The 18,476-nt window shown below is 37.7% G+C and overlaps 2 protein-coding genes across 2 annotated transcripts in view; both read left to right on the forward strand.

Annotated features, from left to right (window-relative positions):
• Positions 1–345: 345 nt before the first annotated feature.
• neurod1 (neuronal differentiation 1) lies at positions 346–1,398 on the forward strand (the record flags this gene model as incomplete). The annotated part of the gene is made up of 1 exon (XM_081367681.1): positions 346–1,398. The coding sequence occupies one exon, from the start codon at positions 346–348 to the stop codon at positions 1,396–1,398; it is 1,053 nt and encodes a 350-aa protein (XP_081223807.1).
• Positions 1,399–4,414: 3,016 nt separating this feature from the next.
• cerkl (CERK like autophagy regulator) overlaps positions 4,415–18,476 on the forward strand; it is a gene marked incomplete at both ends in the record, with an annotated part of 59,369 nt that continues 45,307 nt past the window's right edge. Inside the window, one exon of the mRNA XM_081368668.1 lies at positions 4,415–4,751. Within this exon, the coding sequence (XP_081224794.1) occupies positions 4,415–4,751 (337 nt within the window). The remainder of the gene's footprint in view (positions 4,752–18,476) is intronic.

The following is an 18,476-nucleotide window of genomic DNA, read 5'->3' on the forward strand; positions in this document are numbered from 1 at the left end:
AAGGTTCTTCATTGATTCAGAGATTTTTTTTCTTAATACCCATTTAATAAAATGACTTGTATTTCTTGCAGTTTTTAAATATGTTTTTCTTCATTTTGCATCAAAGCACAATCCGTTTTAAATGAATCCATTCTTTATTTCAAAATGTACAACAGCAAGGGCTCTATCTGATTAGGAAACACTGATGGTGTTACATAATAAAGCTGCATAAATAAGCAGCTATGATTCATCCACAGGTGATCTAGCGCATGGCATACTTTAAGTGTTGCATGACTCTCTTATGAAAGACGATATACGGTGAAATTTATATTTAAAGGCTTTATGTACCATTTTCAGAGTTCCAACATGACGAAGTCTTACACTGAGGAAAGCATGATGCTGGAGTCTCAAACCAGCGCGAACTGGACCGACAAGTGTCACAGCAGCTCCCAAGACGAGCGAGACGTGAACAAGACCGACGAGCCCATGCACAAGGACATGGAGGAGGACGACGACGATGTGGAACTCAACCGACTCGAAGATGAGGAGGACGAGGAAGAAGAAGAGGAGGAAGAAGACGGCGATGACACCAAGCCGAAAAGACGAGGACCCAAGAAGAAGAAGATGACAAAGGCACGTGTGCAAAGGTTCAAGATGAGGCGCATGAAGGCGAACGCCCGGGAGAGGAACCGCATGCACGGTCTCAACGACGCGCTCGAGAGCCTGCGCAAAGTTGTGCCGTGCTACTCCAAAACGCAGAAGCTCTCCAAGATCGAAACGCTCCGACTGGCCAAAAACTACATTTGGGCTCTTTCGGAAATCCTGAGGTCTGGCAAAAGCCCTGATTTGATGTCTTTTGTGCAGGCCTTGTGCAAGGGCTTGTCCCAGCCGACGACCAATTTGGTCGCAGGATGCCTCCAACTGAACCCCAGAACTTTTCTGCCCGAGCAGAGCCAGGAGATGCCCCCTCATATGCAAACAGCAAGTGCTTCCTTTTCCACTCTTCCCTACTCCTACCAGACGCCCGGTCTTCCCAGCCCTCCGTACGGTACAATGGACAGCTCTCACATCTTTCACGTCAAGCCGCACTCGTACGGGAGCGCGCTGGAGCCGTTCTTTGACACCGCGCTCACAGACTGCACCAGCCCCTCGTTTGACGGGCCTCTAAGCCCACCTTTGAGCGTCAATGGGAACTTTTCCTTCAAACACGAGGCTTCTTCGGAATTCGAGAAGAACTACGCCTTTACCATGCACTATCAGGCGGCGGGCTTGGCCGGCGCGCAGACACACGCGTCTCTTTACGCGGGCTCCACGCAGCGCTGTGATATACCGATGGAGAACATTATGTCGTACGACGGGCACTCTCATCACGAGCGGGTCATGAACGCCCAGCTGAACGCGATATTTCACGAGTCGTGATTCTAATGGACATTTGTGAGACTGCTCGTTACGGTATTCTGTTATGGCTGATGCAAAAAGAGCAACAACATTATATGCTTAATCTTATGTACGTATTTATTGTTGTTACTGCCTTTAGGAGAAAAGAGAATTCGTTTATTCTCGTTCACCTTATGTATTGTATTCTATAGCGCTTCTACGTTGCGGTCACACACAGGTGGGAACAGGAGTGACCTTCTTCAGAATGTGTTAATTATCCATGCTACAAAATCACAAGCAATAATTTGGAAACTATGCAATTTTTAATCCAATACTGGGCCAATTATAGAAATGAATAGAGATTGATATATTTTTCAACCTATTACATTTTACTACTTATCTATCCCATACTGAATTATTTTGTTGTGATTTTGTATAGAATTGTTAATTTTTATAAAGTCAAATCCTAGCATCATTCCATGCAACCCCCATGTTAATGTTTTATAAAACTGATTTATCTCCTGTGTTTATATAAAACAGTACTCATTCCAGTAATAACCAGCAGGCAAGTGCTTCAAAATCTGTAATGTTGCCTTAGCGATGAATTACTGTAAAATCATGCAGAGTTGCACAAATCCCATCCTCTGAATCCCGTCTAATGTTATGTTCAATCAGTGATCCTTTGTGGAATTTCGAATTGCTTGAGTGATGGGGAAAAAAAAAAAATTCGGTGTTAGAGTCTCAGTGTTGTACATAAAAGCTTGACTATCACCTTTTAAACTCACCCTGTGTAAAAGCTGATCGAAAGGCCTGTCTTTCTAAGATGGAAAATAAATAATGGACTGAATTAGTCTGCTCAAACTATTCGTGTATTTTCGACTGAATTTGTATTGGCTGTGACGAAAGAACAAACAACGAAGGTGCAACCCCCCCCCCCCCCCCCAAAAAAAAAGAAGAAAAAAGAGAGAGAGAGATGTTGATTTAAAAGTGATACTTGAGACTGTTGTATGTGTGTATCAGTTCATGATGAAGGTTTAAGAAATAAAACAGATGGTTTTGAATTTAACATTAGAATAATCATTTATGTAAAATACATACACCACGCCCACCCCTCTAGAATAACGATTTACCTTTATATATTGTGATTTTTATTTTATTAACACACATATTTGTTCTAATCTAATTATTCAGGGAGAAACATAATACATTTAGGCTACAGTATCAAAGATTTCGTGTGATGAATCTGTAACTTAGACTCCTGAAACTGTTAGCTACATTTTGGGACTTAAGTAAACTCAAGGTCATGTGAATTTACACGCTTGAATATTATTAAACACATTAACAGGATATTCGCTGTCGGTAGTTTTTAACATAATCTTAAGATGCTCTATCGATTTGGTCCTTTAGTGCGCAATAAGAATGTTTTTCTTACCTGAATTCCTAAATATTAAATCAGCACGGAGACATTGCCCAGGCTTATTTGAAACCAGAAAGTCTCCTCAAAATAAGATCGCATTATTACACGAATGAATGACATCCCGTTTAAAAAGCATAACGAGTCAGCGGAGAGTTTGCGCAGATATCCACTTTTGTATTTTTGTCTACAAACATATTTGGAACTTCTAAATACACACTGTAGGCTATCTCTAAATACATCTAGAAGAAGAAAAGAAAATAACATCATACATCGGTGTAAATGAATTTGTCCTCGAGTCGTCTATAATCCACAACTGTTCGTGCCTTTCTTGCAAACGAAATCTTCTTAAAATATATTGGATGTTTGAGTTTTATTTGAAGAGCAGAAAGCATTTGTCCGTTATTAAATAAAGTCCAAGTTGTCACTCACGCAAAATATAGATTATAATGAAGACAAGAAGCTAATGGTGTAAAAGGAGTTATTGAAATAGCCTACCCCCAACACATTTTGGACGAGCATATAGGGTACGAAGATAAATATACAAAAATACAACTTAGGAGGAAAGTAAAAGAAAACAATATAAAATAAAATCTAAAATATTGTAAATATAATCTAAAATCTAAATTCTTGTAAATTCCTGAAAAGAAGTCACACTTGCGCGGGATGAAAGATTTTAGGAGGCTATAGAGCAATATGAGAAATCACGAACATCGTCCATAATATAGCCTATATATTTTTTAGTTAATACGACTTTAACATTGAGACTGTTGAATATATAGACAAAACATTTTTAAAAAATCAGCTGGCATAGAAGGAGAAACGTCCACTGGGACTCAGAAGCTTTGGCAACCTCCAGGAACTGTCCAAGGTGCTGCTTGAGGATACTTTTCCACACCCGTTCACTTAGTAGGCCTATGATGGCTCATGTTTTAGCACACCAAATAAACCAGGCCTCTATCATGAAATATATGGAAAGAAATTCAGGTGTGCAAGTCTGAAGCAGCTTATATTTGTTGACATTTTAAGTTTAAGATACATCAGAATATGAGTGCCATCAATGTCTGACAAAATGAAAAGATCATTGTTCACTTTTCTATTGCAAGCCGTCATTTATCTATTTTCTAAAACTAATATCCATGTGCAGTAGGCACTAATAAATAATACAATAAAAACTTTTTGCCATTTTATTTAGGGAAATGTTCAAATATCAGCTATTCATTTATAGTAGGCCTATCCTTCATTCTAACTCTTTTTACTAGAGGTACTACTAATTAGTATAATTTAATTAACTTATTTTTAACGTTTAGCTTCTCCAATAGGGATTATTATCTTTTTCATTGTCTAGGCTAACTATTCATTAGACATGACATACTTGTTACTAACACTAATAAATGCTGAAACGGCTTGTCATAGTATTTTATACTACTACACATTTTCGACTGATTTTTTGAAATAGTAATAATAGACCACATGTGAGTGAGGGCAGAGCGCGTGCTCGGCTAAAGAAAGTCCGGTCGGCGGGAGCGCGCGCTCTAGAGGTGAATGGAGATGAGGAACTTCCTCGGGAGCCTAGCGACCGGGAGCGCGCCGAACCGGTAAATTAGTACACAAAGGCGAGTTTGCCCCGCACACATTCACATTATGTTTGAATCCCCGTGTAAATCGATAAATGTCCTCAACGCGTGGTCGGAGAGTCAGGAAGAGTTGCGCGAGACGCAACCGGCGTCTCCTCCTCGCGGGACGGGAAAGCGAGTCAAGATAAAAATGAAAAAGCGAAAAGAGCAGCAAAGCGAGAAGCGCTCCGTCTCGGCCCCTCAGTTATGCACCGACGACGAAGTTAAGGGGCGAAAAGAAACGAAATATAGACCGGACGAACCGATTGTGAGAGGAATCTTCCAAATCGGGAAAAAGAGCCACGACGTGGTTCTCACAGCAACGCGGGTAACATGGACGCCCATTGAGCCCGAGACCCCTACAGGTGAGCAGCGCTGAGCTGTGTTTGCCCCCGTTTCCATGGTGATTGAACGCTACTCATGTTTACTTCCTGTGTGTCTCGAGCTCAAAGTCATATTAGCAAACCGTTTATTCGTGTTTATAGACACGACTACGCCTCGTAAGTAAACATAAGTAAATACTGTATCAACTTGGTTTCATGAACGTGTAAGAATGAATCGTGGTTACACTTTATTTTAAGGTGACGTAGTTACATTGTAGGCCTACTTACACTCAAGTAAGATTGATTAACTTAGTCATTTTAATTAACTAACGTTACATGTTGCTTACTTACTAAGAGTTACAGTTAGGGTTAGTGTTTGGTTTAAGGTAATTTACTTGTAATTATGCATAATTTACTGTTATTACTGTAGTAAGAACATGTAACATAATAATCAAATCATCATCATAATCAAATGTTGGTTATTTATATGTTTCTTTCTTGTACATCAATACAAACACATGATGCACAATTACAACATGAGGTCTAGACTCACACATCAAGAAAGTTGCATTTTCAGAAATATATGGATTCTTCCACCAAACACACATTTGTCACTGCATGCACAACAAAGTGACCTCATCCACGAGGCTATTGCTTCAATGACAAAAGTTTGTCTTTGAGGTCATCTGATCCAAATAAATGTTGCAGATATAGGCTAGCTTCTGAGAATCACTGAAATTATCTCATATAATTTGAGATAAAAGACATTTATGTTTTATGCATTTGGCAGACACTTCTATCCAAAATTACTTAAATTTGATCAGATAATGCATTCATAATTGGCATTGCTAGTACCATGCTCTATTGTTTGAGTTAATTGTTTATGATTTCCAGTTTTTGTTCGAGGCGATTAAATCCATAGTTTTTCAATAACTCTCTATAAGTCAAGGGATAGGCTAGTATTTGAGGTAAAAAGTCCCCTTGTTGCAACATTGAAGAAGTTCACTATAGCTAAAATAGACTCTGTCTCCTCTCCACCAATAAGCTGGTGTGTGGTGGGTGTTCTGGCGGAGTATGGCTGCCGTCGCATCATCCAGGTGGATGCCATTGGTGGTGGTTAAGGAGATTCCCCCTTCAATGTGTAAAGCGCTTTAGAAAAGCGCTATATAAATGTAAAATTATAATTATAAAAAGCCATTTTAAATGCTTTTTTAATAAAACTAAGCTTTTCACAAATATTACCCTACTGTAATAATTACTCAAGCAAATAGGGCTACAACAATATAGCAATCCAAATAAAGGGGGGAAAAAGGGGGTAATGTCAGTTCTGCCAGAAACTCATGTGTAACAGCTGTGTTGGTAATGGACTCCGGCTGACTGTTGTGACCACCTAAAGTAGGGCATCTGTCAGTCTTGTGGACAGTTAGCAAATGTCCAAGTAAATGATACTCAAAACTACCATCTGCATCATTACTCTAAGAAGATAACCGTATGACTTTTTAGGAGGATTTGATTTTCATATCGGATATCAGTGAAACCCTATAGGCCTGCATGTGTAGTTTTTCTCTCTGGGTAATATTTAAGGAATCCAACATTTAATCTATACATTTTAAGTTACTAGAAATATTTGCGCATATCCATATACACTGTAAGGTACTGCCTTACATTTTTTTACTGTAAGTACAATCAACTTGAATGATTAAGTCATTTCAACTTAAATTACATTAAACCGACTTAAAAAATTAGTTGAATCTTATAACTTATAAAAAAAGTTGTTATTTAAAGTTGTTAAGTAACTTATTTTGATGAGTTAAAGCAATGTAAAAACATATGTTGTCGCAACTTATTGATCATATAATATTTTACTTGATGTGTGAATTTTCGTTTGCTGTCATCATTGAGGCAAAAAAGAAGCCCTCTGAATTTGCCGTGAGAGAGCGGAGATCAGGAAACAAAAATGAAACAATTTTGAAACACGCCCAGCAGTTTGTAGCTGAGGCATGTACTTCCTGTCTTTGACTGTTGTTTTGTACAGGCACTTTAAAGCATGAGCGCTGCCGAGTGCAAGAGAGCCTTTCAGTCAGCGTAAGCTTTATAGACAGTACTTTTCATCTGTGATCCAAGCTAATGTTATTAAGCCAGAGCTCTCATTACACAGAAAGCATTCATCTAATAACCCCCTATGGCCTTTACCAAATGTTCCCTTGAAAATGCCAAAAAATGCCAGTGAGATCTCGATATACTGGGGTTCTCTATTTGACGCTCATGTGCTTTTTTTCTGCCGAGGGATAACAGATCAGAATATTGCCCCTGATCCCTCAATACAGACAACTGAGAGAGATTGGAGGACATTACCCAACTAGACAAACACAATATCAAATTACTTGATTGCAATGTGGCATTTCAGTGCTTGTTTCTATGACAACACTGTGTGTTGGATTTCAGTGATGATTTGATACCTCTGTTTACTTCTCCCGTTGCTTAATTTCTGATTATGAATTTTATTTGTGTTGTCATATGCTTTAGACCTACAAAACAAAAACAATTGTGATATACACAGTCTCCACCAAAATATTAGAAATGAGAAAATATTAGAAATGTTTCTTGTGCAGCAAATCAACATATTAGAATGGTTTCTGGAGGATCATGTGACACTGAAGACTGGAGTAATGATGCTGAAAATCAGCTTTGCATCACAGGAATGAATTTTAAAGTATTCAAAATAGACAAAAGTTATTTTAAATTGTAATAATATTTCAAAATATTACTGTATTTTTAATCAAATAAATGCAGCTTTGGTGAGCAGAAGATACTTCTTTCAAAAAATGTTGACTGTTAGTGTAAATATAGGCTATTCGTTCTTTACTCACACTTTTTTCGGTCCCACTTTACATTAAGTGGCTTTAAGTACTATGTATTACATTGAAATTAATAATTTGATACAATGTACTTATTGTGTAACTACATGTTTTTACATTGTACTTACATTTAAAAAATTCCTGCATGTAATTACAGCTGTAATTAATTTATGTAATTACATTTGTAATTACAGTTGACCCTTCCCTTACACCTTAACTCGCCCTTAAACCTACCTAATCCACCACACCTGTCCCTAACCTTACCCGTATCACACCTCAATAGCAGCAAAAGTGTTTTACAATACAACATAAACACAATAAGTACATTGCACTTATTTTTTTGATGTAAGTACATAGTACTTAACGCCACTTAATATAAAGTGGGACCCCTTTTTCTTCTTCTTTGGAACACAAAATGGATTTTTGGAGAATATTCTGGCTTTTCCATATAATCAAAGTGAATGAGGACCGGAGTTATCAAACTCAATAATGATAAAAAAAGTACCAAAAATAAAGGTTCTTTATTTGCATTGATGGTCCCATGAAGAACCTTTCACATCCATGGAACCTTTCAATTACACAAAATGTTCTTTATAGTGGAAAAAGATTATTATAATGTTCACACTAAGAAAAACATGGTTCTTCAGTGAACTGATCACTGAAATGTTCTTTAAGGCAGTGGTTCCCAACAGGGGGGTCGCGGCCCACAAGGGGGCCTCAGCGAGCTCTGTGGGGGGTCGCGTCGTATTTTGAATAGTTTTGAGCAATGAGCATTAAATAAAAGTCCTTAACTTTTTTCTGTTCAAAATTTACAAAATGTTTATAATGAGCGAGTTCATCATGAATCCATTTTCCAATCCGTGTTTTTGTCTTATCCTAAACCACTATGGTACACCTATAATAAGTGTTTACATTGGGACTATTTCACACTGGTTCGGATCGCTGCCGCTGCGGAGTAGCCTAGTACCTGCGTGACCCGTCATAGACGTACACAGAGAGAAGTAGTTCCGGCTACAATGTTCTTCCGAAAGACGCATTATTCTGTTAATAAACGCATGTTTATTATCACTCGTTATAGTGCCAAAAGCGTCAAAAATAAAGCCTCACAAATAACATGCAAGTATTGAGGTCCCAGACAGCAGTCATTTAGTAATAGCCTATATATATATTTTTTTTTATTTTTTTTACCTACACCTACCTGAATATTTTTGTTATTGCATTTCAAATAGGGCCACTTTATAGGCTACTCCTAGGCTTACGTTTTTAAATTACAAAGGGCCTACTGATGTTTTTGTTATTGTATTTTCAATATTATAGGCTATTATTTGTTCATAAACATATCTGGTTGTAGTAAACATACCGTTTGCTTGAAAACAACATATTCTGTCATCCTTGCTGCAAGTTTACAAGAGCGATAATATCATTAAATGTGAACTTGTGAAGGGGGGCCCTAAAATATTTTCTTGGGAAAAAGGGGGTCTCAGACAAAAAAAGGTTGGGAACCACTGCTTTAAGGAACCCAAAATGGTTATTCTATGCTGGCATCAGTGCAAAAAAAAAAAAAAAAAAATTTCATGGAACCTTTCTTTTAAAGAGTGCAGAAGAAAGATATAAAAGTAGTCAATATAACTCATGTGCTATAGTCATTTTGAAGCCATATGAAAGCTTTGTTTGATGAAGAACTGAAATTTAGACATTATTCACTGAAAATCTTGCCCTTCATTGTAAATTTCATTCTAATATGGCATCATTAGGTTTGTCCTTAAGTACTTTTGTGACACTTCTTTGTAATTTGTTGGAACAAAATCATATGGGTTTTGAGCGAAATGAGGGCGAGTAAATGATGACAGAAGTTTAATTTTTGTATGAACTATCCCTTTAAGACAGCACTAGTAGCCATGGCTGACAACAGGACAAACTGTAAATAATATATAGAGTTTCTTTTTTTAGAGGTCAGCACTATTTCTACCGTATGTTTTAAAAATACCGCTCACGAGGCATCACCTACAGCCCACTGCCTATCCAGAGTAAACATGCCAGTTAGCTCACGTTTTACAAATGAAAGTAGAGCCCGCTGAATTGGCCTCATATTCAGCCGCAACCACAGAAGAGCACGGGAGACTGGGATTGTTTGCCAAAGGGATCTGGGTTTGACTTTTTGAACCCTGAATTTGCTTAGCATTGGCCTTGGCTTTACTTCAGTTTGTCTGTTGAATACAAACACTGTGATTTGATCTGGGTGCCAGGGCAGTTCACGCCTCCAGTCCACGCAGTTCATTTAGATCACTCTGGTGGGTTCATGCCATGTGTGTGCTGCTTTTACCTCTGGCTCTGTAAACGTATACGAACAAAGCTCATGGGGCAGCGATTGCAAATGTATGCTTTTATTATTATTTTTTTTAATCATAAAACTGGATACAGAAGGCAACCAGTTTAAGTAAATGCTGCATGTTGCTGAAAAGCGTCTAAAATGTTTGCACTGAACTTTACTGCTATATCTTATTTCAGGAGATGAATCTATCCACCTTATTTTGCAACACCGAAGTAAGCTATTTTCTTTGAATGTGCAAGACTTCCCATTCATAGTTGCTATAGGGAAATAACTAAGAATGACAATGTGCAGTAAACAGTAAAACTATTTGCACTATAAACCAGTTTGTTTATGATTATGATAATTAATTAAAATATATGTAAAAAGTAAAAAGTATAAAAAGTATGATAGCAAGTACCAGTTTGCAATATTAAGCAGCATAACGGACTGTTTTTGTGCAGCTAAAATAACTAAGCAAATGACACCGGAAGCCTTTGCACATTCAAGTTACGAAAACAAAAATATCTCTTTAATATCTCATTTGTTTATCCCAGACAGCAATGAGTTTACACTGAGTATTCTGCTTCTCAGATTTCTGTATTGGAAAAAGACCCTTATGATCTCACGTCAGAGTTTCAGAAGAGATCATAGTGCATGCAAAATCTGAGATTAAAATGACCTCAAATATTTATCTGATTCTATTTAGACCAAGTTATCTGAGCTGCAGTACATCTCAACAGTTGTTACTTTACGGTGGCCAAGAGAGCTCCACTTGTTGTGAGTATTGGTTGTGTTGTGAGTATTTGCAGCACGTTTCTGTATTTGGTTGTGTTGTGAGTATTTGCAGTGCGTTTCTGCATTTGGTTGTGTTGTGAGTATTTGCAGTGTGTTTCTGCATTTGGTTGTGTAGTGAATATTTGCAGTGTGTTTCTGTATTTGGTTGTGTTGTGAGTATTTGCAGTGCGTTTCTGCATTTGGTTGTGTTGTGAGTATTTGCAGTGTGTTTCTGCATTTGGTTGTGTTGTGAGTATTTGCAGTGTGTTTCTGTATTTGGTTGTGTTGTGAGTATTTGCAGTGCGTTTCTGTATTTGGTTGTGTTGTGAGTATTTGCAGTGTGTTTCTGCATTTGGTTGTGTTGTGAGTATTTGCAGTGCGTTTCTGTATTTGGTTGTGTTGTGAGTATTTGCAGTGCGTTTCTGCATTTGGTTGTGTTGTGAGTATTTGCAGTGCGTTTCTGTATTTGGTTGTGTTGTGAGTATTTGCAGTGTGTTTCTGTATTTAGTTGTGTTGTTGTGAGTATTTGCAGTGCGATTCTTTATTTGGTTGTGTTGTGAGTATTTGCAGTGTGTTTCTGCATTTGGTTGTGTTGTGAGTATTTGCAGTGCGTTTCTGTATTTGGTTGGGTTGTGAGTATTTGCAGTGCGTTTCTGTATTTGGTTGTGTTGTGAGTATTTGCAGTGTGTTTCTGCATTTGGTTGTGTTGTGAGTATTTGCAGTGTGTTTCTGTATTTAGTTGTGTTGTGAGTATTTGCAGTGCAATTCTTTATTTGGTTGTGTTGTGAGTATTTGCAGTGCGTTTCTGCATTTGGTTGTGTTGTGAGTATTTGCAGTGCGATTCTTTATTTGGTTGTGTTGTGAGTATTTGCAGTGTGTTTCTGTATTTGGTTGCGTTTGGTTTGCAGCACATGTGTTGTCAAATTGATGAAAATGTTTTCTTAATTTGCTGGTGTTTTATCTATTTGCATGTGTTTTCTTATGTTGCAGCGCATTGAACTCTTTTGGCCATCGTACAAAGGTGAAATTTACTTGAAAGATAACAGAAACTCAGTTAAAAGTTCTGAGCTATGAAGAACAACTTCTGAGCAATCGTAAAAAAAAACGCTATTTTTAAGTCCATAATCAGATATGACCATTGTAGGGATTTTCTTTTCTATGATGGAGAGAACCTAATTACTTATCCTGAATGCATGCTCACTTATCTCTGAGGGAGTAATACATTAGATGAGAGATACAAAAAGCCATTCTTCTTCTGTATGCATTTTAAAATGATTTTATTTCAGATTATATCATAACATATTGACTTTAGTTCTCAGCTTTTGTTACATCGATCACTTTAGCCATTTATATGAGCGCCGAACTGAACGAGCTTGTCATGCAAGCAAATGCTGGATGGTTTACCATACACAAGCGCGGTATTAGATCTTTGAAAATGACCTGTTTTTCCCAGAACTCTGAGGACTTTGGTTGACCATTGCGGTCAGCATGGAGCATCTGCACCAGTGTAGCTCTCTGGAACTGGACTGACTGGCTCAGCCTCAGATTTCTGAGGCTAATTGCACCGCTGAGGTTATCTGATCCCATTTCACAGTACCGAGGGACAGAAGGGGGACATTTTTTAGTCAAGACACATTCCCTGTCCTCCGCATGGAAAACTGCAGTGCAGAGACAAGATCGGTCACATCAGTCAACATCCCTGCTATAAAACTGTATACTCTTCGATAAGCATCAATCAACAAACAAAAACATGTTCTGCAACACTAGATACAACAATAAGTAATGTTAATTTAGTCATTTAGCCACATTAATGAAGTTATGTTACTTATTTAAGCTATCCAGTCTTACAAATCACATTTCCCCCTCCTTCATATCCTCAAATTATTTTGGCTTGGAGCATAATGAAAAGTAGGTGACGATAATTGTTTATTTCTAAAGCCTGTTTAAAAATAATGAGCAGAACATCATTAGCATCAATAATGAGTCATTATGCTGAGACATGCTCAGCTCTTCTACTAACACCTGAGACTCGGAGTAGGAGCCTCTGGTTACAGAGCCATAGAGAGCCGCACGTACTTCCAAAACTGTACGACGGCATGAGAATGAGCATAAGAACAGTTTTGCATTGCATGAAATGCCTCTTGTCGTACGCCTGAATTATTCTGCAGTGTTTTCACCAGGACAAATATAACAAGGATGTTTTTGTTTTTTTAAATAAAAGGATGTTCACCCAAAAACGAAAAATCTGTCTTCATTTACTCACACTTATGTTGTTCCAAACTTGTACGACTTTCATTCTTTTGCAAAACATAAAAGAAAATATTTTGAAGAATGCTGGCACCCAAACAAACAAAAAAACAGCCAAGCTTGACGTGAACAACAGACTTTTTCTGCACTGACCTTGATGGAAAAATATATGGAATTGATTTAAACAGTGAAGTGGTGAGTACTACATTCTTATTGGTAGCTGAATGCATAAATTAGCCAAAATATATTGAATTTAAATAACAACAAACAACTCTGGATCCCACTGACAAAACAAAAAAACTAAACAAAAAATAATACGAAACCATCAAAAGTTCTAGCGGCGAGTTCTATACTCTTATTAGTAGCTGAATGCATACATTTGCCAAAATATATTATATTTAATTAACAATCATGCAAGGAGCAAGAGATGTGTGCAATGATGGAAATCTGGACTATATTGTGGGCTGACCAAAACCAAAAATTATACAGTAATATGGCAGTTTTAGCAAGCAGATTGTCTCGTGCACGCCAATCAGCTGGCTTGTGTGTCGAACACAGTCAAAGTTCAAGTGTGTGACCCCTCTGTATTGCAATAGGGATATACAGTGTCACAGTCTAATTGCACACAGGGAACAAACAGACGCTGCCTCCTTTGTTTGCATCCTGGGGTCTTGAAAACGGCAATATAAAAATGTAAATATTGGGTTTTGGTGTGTGGGTCTGGGCACACAGGCTTCCACAGGCACAGGTGGAAAATATGCTCTCGGACGCCATGCTGGGAACCACATGGCCCCACACAACATGGGGGCAAAGAGTGGCTTGCTGACCTGGCACGAGCTTTCCGTAGTTGGTCCCCTTTCAAACCACGGTATTAGTTTCATCTGCGAGAGCGCTGCACGCATCAACAATGAGTAGGGAGAATATGAGGCAAAGAGATTCTCTGCCAGACTGATTTAAAAGACATTCATGGATATTTTCTATATACTGTATGGCGACACAACTAGATTCACATTTTCTGAAGGAAGGAGTGGTGCTTACCTGTAAAAATCTTGATAATAGGGTGTTGTATAGTCTATGAAAACAAGTCTTATTATGTTATGCAGTGTTGTTTCTTAAGTACATTTTTAGACATTTTTACTCCAGAAAATCTCTTGTTGTAATTTTTACAGAGTTTTAAATGCCTACTGGCAAGAGTATCTAGATATGGCTTGGGTCCCTCCTTCAATATGAGATTTTTTGGCCATTTTATTGTCTACAATGCATTTGCAACAATTGTTAGTCTAATCACTTAGAAAAGTAACAACACACTCCTCCCTCCTCAACTGGCTGCAGGTTTCATTTATGTTTGAATCACATGAAGTTTACAGTTTAGGGCTTTGTTCAAATCACTAATCTTAAGTATGAGCAATGCTAAAGGTGATGCTTTAAGCAACACTAATAAAATCAATGCATATGCATCAGACATCATGCATATTGAAATCTCACTGTAACAAAGTCTAGCAGCTCAAATCACTCCCGGTGTAGAATTGATTCTTTTTGTCCATACATTAGTTGCATGATGACATGATGTCGGGCCCCCTGCGTCTCGCCTTTGCCGGAGCGCTGCTGAGAGGAAGCTTGTATCCATCTGGAAGCAATAAAGTTTTCTAGAAGAGTGCACAGTTTTATTTAATCTCCCCGTGTCTTACTGTGCCTCAAATGAAGGGCTGTTCCCATCTTGTCATCTGAAATCAGCCTCATGTGCGCCAGAATATGACACTTGCTACGCTGGGGGCCACAGACTCGTCGTTCCCTGCTTTGTTTTCTGCTCTCTGGATATCCGCCATGTGAGGTTCAACAGAATTGCTATTTTCAAACTAATTAACTAATTTCCTAGCATATAGCTTTTATGACAACCAGCAATTCCTAAAATAAAGAGCTCATTTAAAACCATTTTAAAATTATTTTTGTTATAAATGTGAAAAATTTAAACAAAAGGGAGAACCTGTACAAATGTAATGCTCAATATAAAAACTTTTATGCAACTTCAATTTAGGCATTTAAGTTCATTTTTGCTAAGACATGCATCACTATTACTATTTATCATACTTTGGCTTAGTGATTTGAACAAACTCCTATTGTAAGGTATTAAACTTTGACACACAACTCATTCTGCATCATTTGTGCTATGGACATAAATAATAATACCTCAAATCCTGCGGCTTGTTGAGGACAACATTGCTATTTGGTCCAGCAATCACCATGCAATGCCCTATAGCAACAACAAAGAAAACCACAAATACAAAACTATAGCACTGTTCCATAGACAAGCAACATTTACATTTCTATATGCATCTATACATATATATATATATATATATATATACTGTATATATATATATATGCATCTATACATATATATATATATATATATATACTGTATATATATATATATATATATATATATATATATACACACATTTTTTCAAAATTGAGCAACTGCAACAACACGCCCGACTTTAATTTCATCAAGCCTGATTTTATGTAATCCAGAAAACATGAATCGGCAGCCAGTGATGATAGAATGTGTGCTTGTGTGTGTCATCGCTGGCTGTGAGTGGTGTCTACACACAGAGACGCATGTAATTGTCAATAAGAGAGATGAGCTCTCCGGAGACGACATATCCATAGTCAGTCTTCAGGAGGGCTCCGTGTTATATGACCTCGCGTGTTACCAGACGTGTCATATTGATTTGGCCCTTTGCAGCCCCTTTAGACCAATGACCCTGAACATATGGCCCTTCTTATTTGTGAACTTGCGTGCCCTGCAGCAGAGGCACCAGCAGCAAAAAAATCTTCTTCAACCCCCTTCTCTAACCCCAGCTTTGCGTTTTTTTGCATGGATTACTCTCAAATCCCTTTTAGATCACACAAAAGAGGTGTGACGGCTTTTACAAGAAATCTTCATATTCTGTTTATGCATCTTAAAGGTGTGTTTTGCTTTTATAACTGCTGCAAAATGCAATCATTTTGGTTATATACTGTATGAACTTGTTAGTATGAGTGTATGCCACAGGTAATTCATTACATGGAGACCACATTTTCCAATTAAAGGGATAATATCATTGATGAAAATAGTTGTACTGCTTATTTTTGTGGAAACTGTGACACATTTTTTTCAGCCAATGACATCCAAAACCAGACAAGAGTGCTAAATAAGCAGAAATACATTGTATATGCATGTCTGATTTCTGTTTATTTTGTATCACATACATACCATTATTACTTGCATATTCCAGTACAATGGATTTTCGGAATAAGGTGTTTACGTGACTCAACATTCCTATTAATACAGGCATATCCCAGATGTCTTATTCAGCAATTTTGTAACTAGAATAAAGTCTTATTTGGATTATGGCAATCGAGTAAACACCTTCTCATGATGCATACATAATTGGAATATGACCAAGGTTAAAAAGAAAAATTGGAATAAAACAGTGGCTTTTATTCCTTAACCTTATAACGCTTCCTGTTCTCATCGCAAAAAGAAACTGGATCAATCAGTCATGAGCAAATGACCTTGGTAGTTTTTTTTATTAATTTAATTTTCTTTCTAGCATAATTTTAACTTTCGTCAGCTTTCTAATACTTGCGTTAGCTTTCTAATTGCATCAGCAAAGCCACGTCAAGAGATTAATTTTGCTGCCAATTTTAATGCAGTTGTTAAAGTTGCATCATTATTCCCTTAAAAATAGATTAGCAAGTGTGGAGCTGTAAAGTGGCTAAAATACAATAGAGATAAGAAAAAAAAAAGTTTGTGTAAGCAAGAATTTATGGTCTCCCAAAAATAGAGAGAGCACAATATTAGCAAAAAGTAAAGTTCCTATTGTGTGGCCTGTTTTAGAGCAGATCAGCAGGAAACGCTAGTCAGTCTCATGCTTTACCAGGAGTATATCTCAATCTACATCTCATTGCTTCTACTTAGCGGGCAGCTCATTTAAACTCAATTTTCCTTCTCTTAATTGGGGGGACTAATTGGGTCCTATTGCCAAAGCCGTAGAACATCAGAGCCCAGACCAACCTGACTAGCGTTGTGCACACGCTGACAACCGCGGCCTGAAAAGGGCAGTTGAACAGCAGCATTTGGAGTCTCTTTATTAAAAAGGGTGGACATGTGCAAAAACTGCAACACAATTAGCATCAAGCAGATAAGTCCTTCTTTAATCCTGTTTACGGTCAGCATCAGGCAGATGTGCCAAGATTAATTCAGACAGGGCACCGGCTTACTGTAATGTAGCAGAGGAGAAGCCCCCCCCTTTTCGGCCTCGTCCCGTTCTCCCTCCACGCCCTTCAGGACCCTCCCTCGCTCTCTCTGAGGCAGGTTCCTGTACACAGCCGTTAACACGGGCCACTTTGTCATTTGCCCTGGCTCAAGGAAAGCTCTGCCGGGAGAGATTATCTCCTATTCCCACTAATTCAATTGACTCAGGGTTTTGTAGAGTGACCACAATGAAACGAAGCTCCGGTGTTAAATAAATAGAGTGGTGGAGGTATAGAGAGGTTCTAGCAGAAGCCTGAGTAGGAACAGATGGCGGCTAGTGTCTTGCACAGTAATGTGAGAGGGTAGTTAATGTTCTGAAACGTGGAGGTGCGGCTCGGGGTGCTCCTAATGAAGAAAAGCTTTCACACGAGGAGAGAGACTGTCATTTAGAGAGGCAGCTACAGAACTAGTCTTAAGTAACTACAGTCTTAAGGCTCGCCGACAGATTTCAGTGCGGTTTAATTGGAGTTTGCCTGTGGGTAATCATTTACAGCGGGGGGTCAGGAGAGAACAGGAAACTCACAGCCCATCGTAACGCTGGGGTATCAAGTGCAGCGCTGTTAAAAGTCTGAATTCTCACCCATTTAAACTTCATTTCATTGTTTGTTTTAGTTCTCATAGAAGGGACAGTTAAAAAATGTAATTCTCATTTAATCGTCATTATGTTGTTCCAAATTTGTATGCAATTCCTTCTTCTGTAAAACACAAAAGAAGAAAATTTAAACATATTTTTATCCATACAATGAATGTCAAAGGGTCCTGATATTGTTTTGGACCCCATTGACTTTAATACTATGGGCAAAAACAGTTCAGAAGTTTGGGGTCAGTAAGATTTTTGTTGTAGTTGTTGTTGTCGAACGGAATGAATACTTTAATTCAGCAAGAAAAGGACACAATGAATTGATAAAAGTGGCATTAAAAGCTTTTACATTGTCACAGAAGATTCTATTTTAAATAAATGCTGTTTTTTAAACTTTATGTTCATCAGAGAATCCTGAAAAAGGATATCATGGTTTCTACAAAAAATATTTTTCAGCTCAACTGTTTTCAACATTGATAATAAGAAATGTTTCTTGAGCACCAAATCAGCATATTAGAATTAGAAAACGGAATAGAAATTTAAATAGAAAAAGTTAATATTAAATTTGAATGCTATTTCACAATATTTCTGTATTGTATAATGTTTCACTGTATTTTTTATCAAATAAATGCAGCCTTAATTGGTGAGCTTGAGAGACTTCTTTCGAAAATCTTACAGACCACCCAAATTTTGAATG

Source organism: Scardinius erythrophthalmus, assembly GCF_964197995.2.
Source record: "Scardinius erythrophthalmus genome assembly, chromosome: 6".
Classification (NCBI taxonomy): Eukaryota; Metazoa; Chordata; class Actinopteri; order Cypriniformes; family Leuciscidae; genus Scardinius; species Scardinius erythrophthalmus.